The sequence below is a fragment of the Rhinatrema bivittatum genome, chromosome 10, assembly GCF_901001135.1.
Source record: "Rhinatrema bivittatum chromosome 10, aRhiBiv1.1, whole genome shotgun sequence".
NCBI lineage: Eukaryota > Metazoa > Chordata > Amphibia > Gymnophiona > Rhinatrematidae > Rhinatrema > Rhinatrema bivittatum.
In genome coordinates this window covers 114912454-114929611 of record NC_042624.1, presented here as the reverse complement: position 1 = coordinate 114929611, position 17158 = coordinate 114912454, and the positions used below count along the sequence as shown (strand labels likewise).

Below are 17158 nucleotides of genomic sequence, written 5' to 3'. Positions count from 1 at the left end.
GGCCCGAGGTGAGTTGTGGTGACTTCCGGCATCAACCACCGAGGCAGCTGGGTAAAGAGCCATGCTTGAGTTTTATTATGGATTTTCAGTGGGACTTAAACGCAAACATCTACATCAAGATAGACTTGGATAAAGTTACAAGCAGAATCATTTCCAAATATAGACAGGACAGCATTTTACTGATCAGACTTGTGTATGCAACGAGCCAGAGAATGTGCATACCGGCTAAAGCTTAGCTCTGCCTCTGGAATGCCTCCAGAGGTGTTTTTTGGCTGGATACATTTTGTGCATACAAACTTTATGTGGTCGGTGGGGGTAAATGTTCAAAACTTGGCGATTGCCTATGTAACTCGAAAAGTTACATGCACAAAAGCTCTGAAAGTCGACAGCACACACACAGATCAGTGACTGATTAGGACTTTTGCATTAAAGGTTACTATGCATGCTAAAGACGTTTATCGTATTTTTTAAAAAAAACTATATCATTATTTCTGTATACAAGGCCTCCTCCCCAATTCTTAATCTCTGTAATCAGCCATGTTAAAAAGAAGCACAAATGTCCTCAGACTCACTGACTCAGATTAGTTGAACATGCCGGACTACGATGCCACACATAACATCAGACATACTCGAGGCAATCTCTGTCACAAAAGAAGCCTTTCAGGGAAACCACAAGGGAGCAGTGCAAACAATTTAGAAATTAATAATTTAGAAGTAAAGTTTTCATAGGGTAAATCTTTTACTTTAGTGTTAGGCAGCATAGAAGCGATCCAGAAAAATTGCAAAAAAAATGAGTGAAGTCCCTAGTAGGTCTGGAATGGTTGATAGTTTTACTGAAAGTTTCCCAAGTTGTTTCTATGAGATTTCGGATCAGACCCTCCCCACATTCTCTCTCCCCCTCTCCTAACCTTTCAATCTGACAGAATTTCCAGGCCTGATCTTATTTCTGACTCAAAATCATTCTGCCTTTCTCCCGAATATTTCACACTTGGTAATCTATCCACAGTCCTGTAAAATCAGTTTGGTGCAAGGTCTCCTACTTTGCAGAGCTCTGTGATAAGTTAGTAGGTAAATCAACAATGCAGGCAGTGAAAACAGAGTGTAGAGTGAAAAATTGGCTTTGAGTTGATACAGGTTTTTAACATCAGGTTGTCAGGAAGAGCAATCACACAGAGGGAAACCTACCGTATGCTTGGAATGGAAGTCAGGGGCTTCTCCACGATGGTGTTGTTCAGTTTGTAGTAATCCAAGAACGTGCGGGCCACATTCCTCCCCAGCTTCATATCTGAGATTCTTAATTAAGGCAACATCTTTGAAGAGGATAAAAAAGTGGCTGCCGTTTGATGCATGAGCAGCTTGCACGTTAAGGTTCCCTACCATGGCCGCTTTAGAGCGGGCTCTACAGTGTCCCACGGGAGCGGCTAAAGCACGAGCTATCGGATCTATCTCCGATTTTTCTTCAGGCAGCAGGCGGAGCGTCTGAAGCCGTGAAAGGCTGGAAACGGCGGCCCAGAATTAGCCGTGCCACACACACACACACACACGTGCGCTCGTTTCCCGACTGGCCGCGCAAGAGGAAGGACTGCCTCTCAACCTGCCACCTTGTGCTCACGGAGACGGTGAACGGAGGACTTGCCTAGTCAGGACACCATTTCTTGCTCTTTGGCGACACCTCCGGAAATGTTAAAGAACCAGAGTTGATATTTTTGGGTGGTAATGTAACTGCTGGCGCCAGCATCCACACCAGAACATCTGGAGCACTCTAGTCTGCAATGAACAAGCTTCCAATGTCATGCCCTGTCTGCATATAATGTTAACCGATCGGTCAGCAGGAGCACAAGCCAATTTAAGAACCTGAAAAAAAAGAAACGAAAACTTTCTGGAAAGTTTGTGATTACATAAGGAGAGACACATGACTCCAGGAACCTGCAATCCCCTCTCCATATATTATCATCATCCTGTTAAGGATGCTTTTACTTGATCTGGTCTTCTAAATCGTCCCTACAAAGAAAAGCATATAAAGCGTGCTCATGTTATAAAATCGGGTGTACATTTGTGCGCGCCGGGTAGCCCGCACAAATGTACCCCGCGTGCGGGGTACATTTCAAAATCTGCCCCTAAGGCCTTAGCATGCACCCAAAACCAGGGCCAGAAGACGTTAGCGGGAACACACTTAAATTTATGCATAACCACATGTATATGAGGGAACATTGTATGCAAATTAGCCTTTAGTGGGCGTGTGCAAAATAACACAGTGCGCTTTTCCCCATGTGATTTTCATACATGCCCACTACAGGTTATAATGTAATACCTGCCTCAGGGTGGGAGTTAAAATATTAAAAAGCCTGCAGGGACAGTAAACCAACATTTAACAGTGGGGGAGGGGCTGCCCTAGGGGACCTCTTCGAACACATGCTCCCCCATACCTGCAGATCCCCGAGCCCACCCCACCCGAGCACACATTGCGGCACACGCAAGGGTTGAGTAGTCCTGTCCCCCCCCCCCCCCCCACATAGCTCAGCATTCCCTGATCCAACCTGATAATCCTGCAGATCCAGCCCAGCACTCGCACTCCCACCCCTTCACAGCCTGGCACCCCCATCCAACTTGACACTCTCCCCACCCTTCCCAAAATGTAGTCCTAGCACCCCTCCACAAGATGCCTGTCCCTCACCTTCCAAGATCCTGATCCTCCTCACATCTCTCTGGAACATGGGTCCCATCTTCACATGTAGCATGGCAGGAAGGTCATGAGAGCCCTTCTGCCAGTACTGCAATACGTCATCAAGAGACTCCTTAGTAAGGTCTCACTAAGTGTCATACCTCAGCATCATTTGGCATTGCCAGCAGAAGAGCCCTCATGTGGATCCTCTGGAGGGGTGGGAACGGGTCAGGATTTTGGAGAATGCCAGGACTGCCTTCAGGAGATCACAGACTGTGGGTGTGCCAAAACTGTCTTTGGGTTCTTGGAGGGCGCTGGAGCAGGGTAGGTCCAGGGCTGCATTGGGCTCTCGGAGAGTGCCACAATGGACCAGGAAGGGGGGCGGGGGAGAAGTTCCAGGCTATAAGGGTGGCTGTTGGGCTGGCTCAGGGGAGAGGTGTTGAGCTGGATGAAGGGGATATTGGGGAGAATAGGGGTGTGCAACTGTGCATTCGTTTTGAACTTATATGTAAAACGCTACTTTTTTTTTTTTTAACTTAAAAAAGTGATGAGGCGAAAACGATCGGATTTCCAACTTATTCAACATAATTATATTCAACATAAGTTGAATAAGTTGGAATAAGTTATTATTCCAACTTATTCAACATATAATTATGTTGAATAAGTTCAGGGCCTCCTGAACTTATTCAACGGAACTTTTGGCCAGCTTGGGGGGGTCAGGAGGCCCCCCCAAGCTGGCCAAAAGTTCCGTTTGTGTCCAACGAGGGGTCCAGGAGCGAAACCGCGGTGGACCACGTGACGGCCGCGTCACTTCGACGTGACGCAGACGTCACGTGCTCCTCGCAAAGGAATAGAGGAATGGCTTCCTGACTCCCCGCTGGACCACCAGGGAATTTTGGTAAGTCTTGGGTGGGGATTAAGGAGGGTGAGGGGTTTAAATTTTTATTTAGGGAACCGGTGCACGTATGGAGATAGACTCAACTTATGGAATTCTCCATATGTCCATATTGACCGAAATTGACCCCCCTTTTCGACTTATGGACTTATGAACATAAACTTTTTGTCTGCACATCCCTAGGGGAGAAAGAGCTGGACTGGGTGGGAGGAGTGCCAGGCTAGAATGGGGCTTGCCAGGATGTGCAATGGAGTGTTGGGTTGAATCAGAGGGATGACAGACTGGATTGGAAGAGGTGAGGAGTGGGGGTGGGGGTGGGGTGGTCACTCAGCTAGTGAGAGCTTTTAGCATGCACATTACATTTTTAACAATCCCCCACGCCATAACTTTCTATGCACAAGTTTCAGTGCATAGGCCTTTATGAGGGTGATTTTGAAACCTTGTGCATCAATTAACTGGCAAATACGAGCAAAAGTCACACCTGTTTTCAAAGTGAATTCCTGCACATAAGCCTGCTTTGAAAATTATCCCACCAGGTCTACTCACATCAGCTAAAACATGAGCACACATCTTTTCTTGAAATTTTACATACACACCATTTAAAATCCAAACCCCTCCCCAACTCTGACCCCAGAAATGCCTCCGCTCAGTCTGGGTAAACCTATGCACGAACGTGACAAACCCGCATACTGAGCGAGTAACCCTGAAAAGGCCATTTCTGCAAGCAAAGCACCGTTTCCCCCAGGAAAGTCCCTTTGTAAGTGACCCTTCCCTATGTCCGCTGCTGTCGTTCTGCAGATACATCGATCAGCAGGAGGTTACGGAGAGAGGTACCAGGGCTTTGTGAGTTGGCATTGTAGTCTGCCAAGTGACAGAACGGATTCAGCTCCCAGCATCCTATCCTTGTGAAAGTGCTGGCAATGCAAACACGGACAGATTCACGCTGCTTAAGTTCAAGATCCTTGTCCTTAGGGCATCATCCCTAGAGAAATACAGCAGGGCTCAAATTATTCTTTCCGAACAGGAATCTTTAACTTCCTGTATTCAGTTTTTACTTATTTTGTAGTTGGTCAGCATTGTCTGTGCTAATGTTCTCATTTCCATTCCATTTACTCATCTGCTCTTCCATCTGTTTAATCTCTATCAATTGGAAAATACATCTTTTTTCCCCCTCTAAAATCCTGGCAAAGCAACTCGAGATCCCTGTTGGCCCAGGGCACAATAAAAGCCTAATTAAACCAACATAAACATCTAATGTAGACCCACCTCTCCTGGTAGACCTCGAAGATGGGGAGGCAAACTCGATCCTGGTGCTCAGTCCTGGAAATTCTGGCATGGATCCTCCCACAGGGGGAAGGATTACCTTCAGGGTCCAAGGTGTATAGTGCAAAGCAGCCACTTGATACAAGGAACTGGTGTTCCAAAATAAAAAGTCCTTACTAAATAGTGCACATTAGGCAGCTGTAATTTGTACAGTCTTTAAGCAGGAAAAGCCTCCAACGGGTACTGAGATTTGACAATCCTTGCTGTCACACCCTCCTGGAGTTCCCTCGCTCCTTTTCCTCCCTGACTCCCAAGGACCCTTTCTGGTACCTGATTCTCCAAATGCTTGAATCCTTATCCAGCCCATCTTAGGAGTCCTCTTCCCCTCTGTGTGTGTAAGTGCAAGCCCGTCCCCAACCCTATCCCCGGAAATACCTGTGCTTACTGTGGGTAAACTTATGCACATACAGGCTGTGCGCTCGCAGGTTTACCTGCGAGCGCACAGCCTGTACCTGAGATGTACAAAACGCCGCAGCCAGAATCCTAACTAACACTAATAGAAGAGACCATATTACCCCCATCTTGAGCAACCTCCACTGGCTACCCATCAAACAGAGAATCATATATAAAACCTTAACCATCATCCATAAAGCAATTCATAACGTCGCACCTATATCTCTACAAACTCAACTTCGCCTACACTCATCGACCAGACCCATCAGAAGCGCCTACAAAGGAACATTAGCCGCAGCGCCCACCAATTCAACGCTAAGAAAAAGAGCACTATCCACTGCGGGACCACATCAATGGAACGCGCTCCCACCAGACATAAGACTCGAACCCAATCTACCAGAGTTTAAAAAAAGGTTAAAAACCTGGCTCTTCAGGCAAGCGTTCCAATTCCCAGAGTGTAACTAGGCACCTCCTCCTGTCTTTCAGATCCAACCTTTGCAAGGTGTCACTAACACATTGACACTTAATTTCATACACGGACTTGGTTATTCGCAATATCTATTTAACAGTCATCCTTTTCTTATTATATTATTTAACCGATTACTTGCAGACTATATACGCAACTAAAGTTCCTTTTAAAATGCGAACACACACACTCAGCTAAAAACACGAATAATGTTAATTTTATAATAATATTATTTATTTGTTAAATACTATTGTTACTTTCACTGTTCCTTGTAATTATGTTCAATGGTTGATTGTTATTGTTCAATGTTCTATGTAAAAAACCCCAGTCTAACCTCCCAGACCAGGGCAACCTTTCGTTACTTGTAAACCGGATTGATTTGTATTGCATACAGGAATTCCGGTATATAAAAATTAAAAATAAATAAAATAAATAAATAAGGCTGGCAACTGGCTACAAGTCAATCCCCACAGGTAAAGCACCGTTTTACCTACGGACATGCAGATGAAAATTACCCTCTGCAGTCTCAAGTACATTTTAAATTGGCTATGCACGTAAATTTCGGAGTTTGCCTGTGTGGCTGGGCCTTGTGCGCACCGCGCCCAGTTTACAGCAGACCCGGCCACGTGCGTAAACGCCGGTATGCACCAAAGTGCCGGGCCTCTCCAAAGGGGCAGGGTGGGAGGTGGGCCAGGACAGCACCATTCGATGCTGTCCCAGGGAAGCGCACACCGGCCAGGCTGCTGGCTCGCAGAGATTACTTCTGCGCCAGAGGAGCAGTAAGTACTAAAATAAAAAAATTTGGGGATAGTTAGGTAAGGTTTAGGGGGTGGGGAGGAGAGGGGAAGAGGGAGTAAGATTAGGTTGGGGGGAAGGGAAGCTCCCTTCCAGTCCGTTCCTTAATTGGAGCGGACTGGGAGGGAACTGGGGGAGACCCGATTGAGTCACCGTGCGTGTTTTGTGAAAATTCCCCTCCTGTGTGCGCTGCCCGCATATGCGAACACGGATTTTAAAATCCGGCGCACATGTGCACGCAGCTGTTGGATTTTATAACATGTGTGCACAGGCACATGGACGCACGCGCGCTACTTTTAAAATCAACCCCTATATGAATGCATGTGTGGGATCCACTTTTGTCTGGTCCTCCTACAGGCTGCTTAACACCCGACTTTTTATCCAGGCTTTTAAAGGTTTTACCCTCTTTTATATTATATTTTTACTTGTTTATTCACTGGACCTATTACTGTTGTTTTTAAATTGTATTTCTTTGAACATTTATTTTATGGTTTCTGTGTTGATGCTTTTAAAATGGCTTTGTTCTATTGTTTTTTATTATTTTATTGTTGTCCATTTATACTCTTTTTGCTGTTGTACGAGTTTAGGGCAAAAGGACAGGCAGGTTATACATTAGATAAATATACATGAATAAATATCTAATAGAGGAGGATTCAAGAGTTCCAACCTCGCTTTTGGAGCCAACTAGAGATCGAGTAGCAATGTCAGCTTGGCCATAAAATACGCTACACACAGCATTTGTTAAGTCCATTTGTAACACTCATTTGCATAAAAAGTGCCATGATATAAACCAGCTGGTGCATTGTAAAGATCAGAGGGGATAGCAGTTAGCAATGCATGAATTCTGAAAATGTTTTCTCGAAGGGCAAAGGATAGTAAGTCATGACCCCTTGCCTGGAACGCATTTGTGGTTTCTAAGTGCAGTACTCATGATTCAAGGTGCCCAGCTTTTTGGCTGAGCTCAGTACAAAACACAGTGATTTACAGCTCATGGATCAGCTGGCACGCAGCAAATTCAAAATTATTTATTTCCTACCAGAGGAAGCCTGCAGATTATTTACTGCAAATGAGCCTGCTTGGAGGGGAAATAGATTGAAAATTTTCAGTTTAAAGAAGTAGTGTTTTACAACAATTTACAGGTTTTAGCAAGAGTGGGAATTAATAACACAAGAGGCTGTGCTCTTCCCGTGACTGAGGCAATACGGGCAACAGAAAGAGCACTGTGGGCGCACGTGGATACTCCTGCACAGTAAATTCCACCTGCTCCTAAGCCGGTGTAATTTACCATGTGTGCATTCACCTGCTTTACTTGCAAACAGCACAAGCGTGGGTGGAAATGGTTTCTCTGCCCCCATGCAATGCCTCCTGCTAGTCTGGGGAAAAATACGTGTTCTGTGCACCCTTTTCCCCAGACTAACTCCTGGATCATTTTCAAATGCAGGTTTATATGCACAAATGGAGATGCATATAAATTCTTTTGAAAATTACCCCCTCCCAAGGCCTCCAGCCCCCCCCCCACCCATCCCTCCCACATGGAAAAATGCCAGGGCCAGGATTTCTCTTGGCCCCCACTTACCCAGTTCAGTTGTTATTTTAATTATTGGCTATTATGTGATGTGTCTGCTGACTGAAATATTTTATTGGTGTTTGGAGAATTTTTAATAATTTTTACAAGTTTTTAATTATTGGATGCTACTCTATCAGTTGTTTTGAAACATTTATTCTCTTTATTAGAATAATTTTACAATTGCTATTTTATATTACTTGAGGAATGTTTAAGTAGAAATGTGCAAACCAAATCTGAACTGGAAACAGCAGGAAGCCAAACTCTGTATGCATTGTAACTCTGTAGGCATTGTAACTTGCCTGCCTGGTGCGAAGGTGGCGGACCTCACGCGTCACCTAGATAGGATTATAGACAGTGCTGGGGAGGAGCCGGCTGTCGTGGTACATGTGGGCTCCAATGACATAGGAAAATGTGGGAGAGAGGTTCTGGAAACTAAATTTAGGATTTTAGGTAGGAAGCTGAAATCCAGAACTTCCAGGGTGGCATTCTCTGAAATGCTCCCTGTTCCACCTGCAGGTCCCCAGAGGCAGGCAGAGCTCCGGAGTCTCAATGCGTGGATGAGACGATGGTGCAGGGAAGAGGGATTCAGCTTTGTAAGGAACTGGGGAAACTTTTGGGGAATGGGAAGACTTTTCCGAAAGGATGGGCTCCACCTTAACCAGAGTGGAACCAAGCTGCTGGCACTAACTTTCAAAAAGGAGATAGAGCAGCTTTTAAACTAGAACAAGGGAGAAAGCCGACAGTCACTCAGCAGTGCATGGTTTGGAGAAATGTATCCTTGAAGGATACTAATGAAACAGGAGAGTTAGGGCATCCCAACAGAGAGGTTCCAATAAAAGCAAATGTAGTCCATGTGCCTATATGTAAAAAATCACCAAAGCTAATGATTTCCAAATTATCCCTAACAACTGAAAAGCAGGTAGTTAATACAAACAAAAAACACACTTTGAAATGTCTGTATGCCAATGCCAAAAGTCTAAGAAGTAAGATGGGAGAGTTAGAGTGTATAGCAATAAATGATGAGATTGACATAAATGGCATCACAGAGACTTGAAGGAAGGAGGATAACCAATGGGACAGTGCTATATCAGGATACAAATTATATCGCAATGATAGGGAGGATCAACTTGGTGGGGGTGTGGCATTATATGTCTGGGAGGGTATAGAGTCCAACAGGTTAAAGATCATACAAGAGACTAAATGCTCAGTAGAATCTATATGGGTAGAAATCCCATGTGTGTTGGGTAAGAGTATAGTGATAGGAGTATACTACTATCCACTTGGCCAAAATGGTCAGGCAGATGATGAAATGCTAAGAGAAATCAGGGAAGCTAATCAATTTGGCAGTGCAGTAATAATGGGAGATTTCAATTACCCAACTGATAACATAAAGAGTCAATAATTAAGGGCCGTATTGAAGTTAAGCATTTCTGTTTTAAAGAGTCTATGACTGACGGAGGACATTTTAAGAAAAAGAAAAAAATTCTTGAACAAAAAATTGTTTTGAAAGTAAATAAATTTAAAAGAAGGTGAATGATTGAAAAGACCGGTTGGTGTCTCTGTAAGAATACACACAACGTCAGGCTTGCTGACGCCTTCTTTAGCCATTATCTCTAAAAAATTTTGTTCCACTTTTGTTGCTGTTAGATTTCAATTACCCCAATATTGACTGGGTAAATGTAACATCAGGACTTGCTAGAGACATAAAGTTTCTGCATGTAATAAATGATTGCTACCTGGAGCAATTGGTTCAGGAACGAACAAGAGAGGGAGCTATTTTAGATTTAGTGGAACGCAGGATTTGGTGAGAGAGGTAATGGTGGTGGGGCCACTTGGCAATAGTGATCATAACATGATCAAATTTAAACTAATAACTGGAAGGGGGACAATAAATAAATCTGCAGCTCTAACAATAAACTTTCCATGATGAGACCACACCTTGAATACTGTGTACAATTCTGGTCGCCACATCTCAAAAAAGATATAGTTGCGATGGAGAAGGTACAGAGAAGGGCAACCAAAATGATAAAGGGGATGGAACAGCTCTCCTATGAGGAAAGGCTGAGAGGTTAGGGCTGTTCAGCTTGGAGAAGAGACGGCTGAGGAGGGATATGATAGAGGTCTTTAAGATCATAAGAGGTCTTGAACGAGTAGATGTGAATCGGTTATTTACACTTTCGGATAATAGAAGGACTAGGGGGCATTCCATGAAGTTAGCAAGTAGCACATTTAAGACTAATCGGAGAAAATTCTTTTTCACTGAAAGCACAATAAAGCTCTGGAATTTGTTGCCAGAGGAGGTGGTTAGTGCAGTTAGTGTAGCTGGGTTCAAAAAAGGTTTGGATAATTTCTTGGAGGAGAAGTCCATTACCTGCTTAATCAAGTTTACTTAGGGAATAGCCACTGCTATTAATTGCATCAGTAGCATGGGATCTTCTTGGTGTTTGGGTAATTGCCAGGTTTTTGTGGCCTGGTTTGGCCTCTGTTGGAAACAGGATGCTGGGCTTGATGGACCCTTGGTCTGACCCAGCATGGCATGTTCTTATGATCATTTTATTCTGTATTTGGTCAGGGCCTGTGTTCTGCAAGCTTGGATTGTTCTGTTTTCCTAATAGGTGCATTGGTATTTAGGGCCTGGTTTAATATTTGTAGTGTTGCATTTCATAGATAGGGTTGTTACTGTTTGCGTGTGTTCCATAATGCAGTGTAACTTTTACGGATTAGTTTGTGTGCATTATTGCAGATCCTGGAAGTGTGTTAGATACTATATTTCGGTTTCCATTTCTCCAGATTTGTACTGCATGCAGAGTGGCTTTTTGGTTCTCCATTCCAGTTTTTGTCTCCATATTTGTAATTTGTGGTCTTTCTGTACTTGGTGAAGGTCAGTTCTGTGTGTGTGACCGAGGTGAGGTATTTTTCTAGCATGTAGGCATGTGGCATGTAGCAGTCTTATTTGTTGTGTTTTCTCAATAGGCCATGCATCGGTAGTGAATTGCTGTCTTTTCATAAGCAGGACTATTGCACCTGGTAGTAGAGGGAGTTGTGTTGTTGTTATTGAGAGGACATCAGAATATCTTTTTTGTATGGCGAGTTGTACAGGGAATGTCCTAGCTCTGCTCTGCACCCATTGTTGGGGGTCGGGGGAGGGGGGGTGTTCCTGTGGATGTAGAGTGTATATTTACATTTAGCCCCATGACGGTCATCTGTTCAGTGTGTCACGCATGTGAGAACCATCTGTCAGGTGTGTGCCGACAGATAGATGTTTGAGAACCACTGCCCTAGGCAAGGCCCCAGCTTCAGGCCTAGGCATAGGCAAAACAGATGGTCTTTTTTAAAACTGAATTAAATGAATAGGATTTGTTTAATTCAGGGGGGGCCCTCAATTCATGTCAGGGCCACCAAAAGAAACAAATTGGCCATTATTTGTTGCACTTTTCAAATTCAGTTAAAACGAAGGCACATGGCCCTTTCCTTTTGCTTCATCTTTTCTTTTCGAATATTTTCTTTATTTCACTTCAAGTAAACAAACAAAATAAACCACAAGTGAAACAAAGAAAAATCCAAGAACAAAACCAAACAAAATGAAAAAAAAAAAATGTAAGTGCGCACTCTTAATGCCAGAGATCTAAAGAATAACTATCCAGGTAATGTCTGTAAATGTCTGTAAATTTCCCCCTATAAGCCCCGTGGAAGATTATTTGGTTTGGAGCCTTAAGATTCAGAGTTGGGGAAAAGGTCTGTAGTATCGGCTTTTATGGAGCTCCAGCAATCTGCAGCAACTCAATGGTGGCACTGTCGGTTGCTATGGCAACCCCCTTATGCCATTCATTTCAGTAGCACCCACTGCTGGTTTCCTTGGCAACCTGTGGTAAGCCCACAGGGTGCCACAGATTGCTAGAAAGCTAGAGAAACTGACAGGCTATAGTGCAGTATACTGGAGTATTTGTGTCACAAACTGAAGTAACACCGGCAACCTCTTACATTTGTAACTATACATTTAAGAAATTTGGTGGATTTCTTTTTTAGGGCTTGATTCATCCTTTTTTTTTTTTTTTGGCCTGTATATTGCAAATGTAGGAAGATCTCTGAAAAGCACTTGTCATAAAAGCAGATATTCAGCACATATGCAACAAAAAATTCATTGTTTGGTAGGGCCTGAAAGAAAAGATATACGAGTTGGCCAGGAGGAAGACTCAACTTACAGTAGATGCTTTGTTAGCATCCTCCACTTCCCCGATTCCTCGCTTACTATAAAGACCTATTACCCAACTATATGCTCAGCTTTTATTTGCTCCCAGCAGCCCTCAGACACAAATGTAAGGTGTAAGACTGGGCCAAAGCATTGATGTGGCCACACCGTTCCCAATACTTTCTACAGAAGTGAATATGGCACAATTTTTCTAAGCGATAGGAAAACAAGGCGAGCTAGATAGAGTGACCCGTTTTCATTTACTCTAGCAGAATCTTAAAAACATTCACTGAATCACCTCATGAAAAAACTGCTTAACACCAACATTAAACAGTCACATTCATATCATTTCTCTTCCCCTAGTCTAAGCCTTTTTATCTTTCCATTCATAACTTTAGCCTCCACTCTAGCTCACGCACTCATTCAATTGCATCTCACTTACTTACTCTGGCACCCTACCCACTTCCTTCATGCATGCAATCCCCTTTCCACACATCACGGCTCATCTTATCAAAAACTGAGCTTCATACTACTGCCATTCGGTAATGCTTCATTAAAGTAGAAACATATAAACATAGAAATGATGGCAGAAAAGGACCATATGATCCACCCAGGCTGCCCAGCAAGCTTATGCCAGTATCTGCTGCACCGTGCAGGTTACACCTATGCTGATCAGTTTCCCAGACTGTAAAATTCAGGGCCCTTGGATGCTGTTTGAATCCAATTTCCCTTAATCGCTGCCATGGAAGCACTTTGTGGTAATACCTACATAATTGCATTTTCCTACCTGCAAAGTGCTCTTTTCACTACTGGGGGGGGGGGGGGGGGGGGGGAGAGAGAGAGAGAGCCTATCTACAAGGATGACTCTCTACCTGGGTAACATCAAGCTAGGTTGATTGTACAAAACTCATCGTTGTCTGAATTTCCTCACTCCAAAGAACATCAAATCTTCACAAGACTGTACTGTTCTGTTTGTACGTCTCACTCTGCATGTAAAAGTGGCCCCTAACCCCTACAGTACTACCTAAACCTCACCTTGAGTTACTAGGTGGGCCTCCTATAGTAGCATAAATAGCTGCTTACTATGATGCCACCCCCAGAGGCGCTCTCTCTCTCTCACGCTCTCTCTCCCCTCCCCTTCCCTCTCCCTCTCTTCTCTTCCCACATCTCACGCCCTTCCCCCAATCCCCTCTCACACCTCAGGCCCTTCCACAGCCTAAAAATGCCCAAAACGGAATTTGCAAAAAAATCAAAATTTGCATTATGGGCATTTTGCATGACATCGCACAGCTTAACGCTAATGAAAAAAGCGTAGTTATTTTCGGTGTTAAAACTGTGTGATATCATGCATTATGGCTTTGCACTTTTACAAAATTCCCACCCTGACTCCGCCCTAATCCCTCCCCTTTTAAAAATTAGCATCGCACCATGCGTTATGGTGCTTTTCACATGCGTTAAGGCATTTTTCACATGTGAAAACGCCATAACGTGAGTTGAAAAATGACCCTGTAAGTTAGATCCCTATTTTCAGCTGAACTTTGGAACCTATATTATCTCCTGAAAATTCACAGAGATTTACAATCCTAAAACTTAGGGTCCTAGATTTAGACTTCCTATTCATTTGCCTAGATTTAGGCTCCTATATTAGGTGCCTAGTTCTGAAAATCAGTGCTAAGCACCTAACATTCTCATCCCGCCCTAACTCCGCCCCTGTAGCCACCCGCACTTTAGGCCCCTAAATGTAGGTGCTTAATTAAACTAAGTTCCTAAATTTTAGGACGCTGCCTGAATATATTTTCAAAAGGGCCAATTTAGGGGCCTGACTCCCAAAGTTAGCATCCTAAACGCTTTGAAAATTAACACTTAATTACCGATCATATATAAACTGCTAAGGGTTCTGTGTTCATAACAGAATCTCCTTTTCCATATCTATGTGTAAAAGGAAGGACATTGGGAGTTTATTATAACAAAGAGGTACCTTTGCATGCTGTTTTACAAAAGAGGAAGCGAGAGGATTGTGAAAAAGAAAAACAATCGCTGCCCGACCTCAGGGGTGTACATAAGAAAACCTCTATTTGTCTTGTATTCTTTTCTTTTTCTCTTCCTTGCCGGAATGCTTACATTTCGTTTTGTTTCACTTTGTTACTTACACATTTAAAATATATTTTTATACCTGTATGCATTCGTGTTCATGCAGAAGATTGATTTTATGCGTGTAAATACAATTTTACATAGATAAATAAGAGAATAAAACAAAGTAAATGCACACTGCTGCCCAAAATGCTCTGAGTGCCACCAACGATCTGTCACAAGAGACTCAAACAGGAACAAGTGACACACGACATACATGAAAAGACAGCAGCGTTCTTTCTTCATTCCTTGTGCGACAGCTTCCAACCAACTTCCATTTTACGACTTGCAAGAAAAATTGGAGCGCTTTTTTATTACAGAAAGATGGTTCACTTACACTGTCCACGAGGCATTGCATAGGAGCAGTGACAGCTGACTATATCGCAAGAGCCAGACTTAACTCCAGATACGCAAGTTCTTCAGAGCTGCTTCAACTGCTAAATCCGCAGCAACAGAATAATATTGATGTTCTCATCATAAGGACTGCTTGTGTCACGTATATTCTACGTTCTGTGTGTCATTTGCTCCAGCAGAATTGCCCTGAGACCCATAGTCTGAGAGATTTGGAATATGTTGGACTGAGCTTTCTTTTTTGTGTGTGTGTATGTGGGTTTTTTTTTTTCCACATTTCTTACCGTCTCCTTCATTGACAAGGGTGAATGATTAATGACTTGTCAGTCAGGTATAATGGCATGGTAAGATATGGTCACCCTTTTTCCTGTTCTCTATGTACAGGAGGTTTTACAATCCTTTTTTTCCCCCAGACTTATTCTTGATTGTTCATATTTTCTAATCTTGCATTTTGCTGTAACTAATGATGTTCACTAAGAGTCAGTGGAAAACGTTACTGCTCTTACCTTTCACAGTTCCCTTGAGATTCTGCCAAACCTTTTCCCTTATATCTCACCCTTCCTGGCCTATGGCATACCATGACAAGCAAGCAGCCCACACCCTCTTATATATTAATAGCAGAGTATAAGAGCGACCCTTAGATGAATCAGCACACGGTGGCAAGTCGTATCTTTATGCTAAGCCACTGTGAAATTACGTGGGTTACAAGAGTTCACCACTCCCTGCAGATGTTAATTTCGGATTTCTAAGTGAACTAAAAAGGCTTCAGAACAGTTTGCAAACAAAATTCCAAACTGGATGTTCTTGTTTTAATGTTTGAAAATGAAAGTGAATGATTTCTAGACAAGCAAGAACTGTTTTGGCAGTAATAATCTGCATGCAGTACCCAATGAACTGAAGAAGTGTCTCTTGTGTATAAGAGCAGGGAATCACACCGATTAGTGGTCGCTCATTTGGGTGGCTGACTTCTGCACTGGCCGCTTCACGTGCAGCACCGTATCCTGCGAGGGCGCCACGTTCACGACTACATTATACACCTGCTGAAACGGTTACTATCCAAGTACAAAAAGCACACTGTGTGAAATAAAAGGCTACTTGCTGTACAAACAGCTATTAAGAATCAGACTCACTTGCCAGATGAAGGATGTGTAGGAAGGATTTCACTGTAAATTTTAAAGAAAAACCCCCCCAACTCTTATTAAAAATGGAAATGATTCCATCTAGGAAATACCGTATTGACCTCACCATGCACAAAGGTGCTGGATATTGGCAACTCACTGCACGGTTAATTTGCAGGATGAATTACTAATGAATTGCAGGACCACTTTCTCTTTCAAAATCTGACACCTTCCCAGTTCAGAAGGAATGGTAATGAGGAGAGCAGCCATCCTGCAAAGCAGGTGATGACATGGATTGGATGAAGAGGGGGTAGAATAATTAGTGCTGATTAGTGTAGAGCTGGCATGATTTACCTGCAACTCTGCAATGCTTTTAGCCAGTCCTTTATGAAACGTACATGTTGTGTTTTATAAAGCAGGAAGAGAACACGGGTCCTTCACTCTCACCAGACTCCAAAGGCACAACCGATGTCCGCAATCTGGACCCTGTAACTTGTGCTGGGAGGGGGGGAGAGGCCAGGTTTCCATTTGCAATTGGATTTCTGGGTCATGGCCTGCGCTTACGATTTTGAAATCAAAACATATGCTGCAGACAGTTCTCCTCCTCAGATCCTGGTGGCAGCACATCATTTCTAGGAGCATTAAGGGAGTACAAAGCATGTTATTCACTTCAGATGTCAGTAGAATATATTGATACTGATATATGGAGGTTACAGTAACAACTCCAGTGCACACTCAGCTTTGCCATTTCTATTTCTCTCTATAGGTTGAGGACTTGAAGAAGGCGGCCTGAAAGCTGCACCAGAAGCAATGAAGGTGGTTGGACTGGCTAAGAGCCAGGTGGGATGGGGCCACAGGTAAATTCATGATATGGGCATGAAGGAGATTTTCACAAGGTCTGTCTATGTCCTGTTTCCATCACCAGCCGCACTCTAGGCCACCCGCTCAACATGACCCTGTTGCTGCTTTGAGCTTAAACAAACCCTCATGCAAATATATTTATATTTTGGCAATTATCTGGGTCATGGGCAGGCTTTCATGAAGTGTTGCTTGGAAGACATCTTCAGGCCTAGTAGGAAACCCATCAGTCTTCATACCCAAGCCTACATTTATTCAAATGAAAAGTATATGGCCCCTATCCTATGCAACTATGTACTGCCGCATGGCCCTAGATATCTTATTATGTAGACCACAATTGGCCTGATTAAATGGAACTCCCAGGAGCACCTTGATATATTTTCCATACTTATTACATCTTATGAACTTCAG

At 43.4% G+C, this 17158-nt stretch overlaps 1 protein-coding gene across 1 annotated transcript in view; it reads right to left on the bottom strand.

The window, feature by feature from the left end:
• Positions 1 to 17158, bottom strand: part of LOC115100192 (cytosolic carboxypeptidase 6-like) — a 178297-nt gene that overhangs the window by 11915 nt on the left and 149224 nt on the right. The window contains exon 3 of the mRNA XM_029618507.1: positions 1186 to 1285. Coding sequence (XP_029474367.1) covers positions 1186 to 1285 — 100 coding nt within the window. The remainder of the gene's footprint in view (positions 1 to 1185; positions 1286 to 17158) is intronic.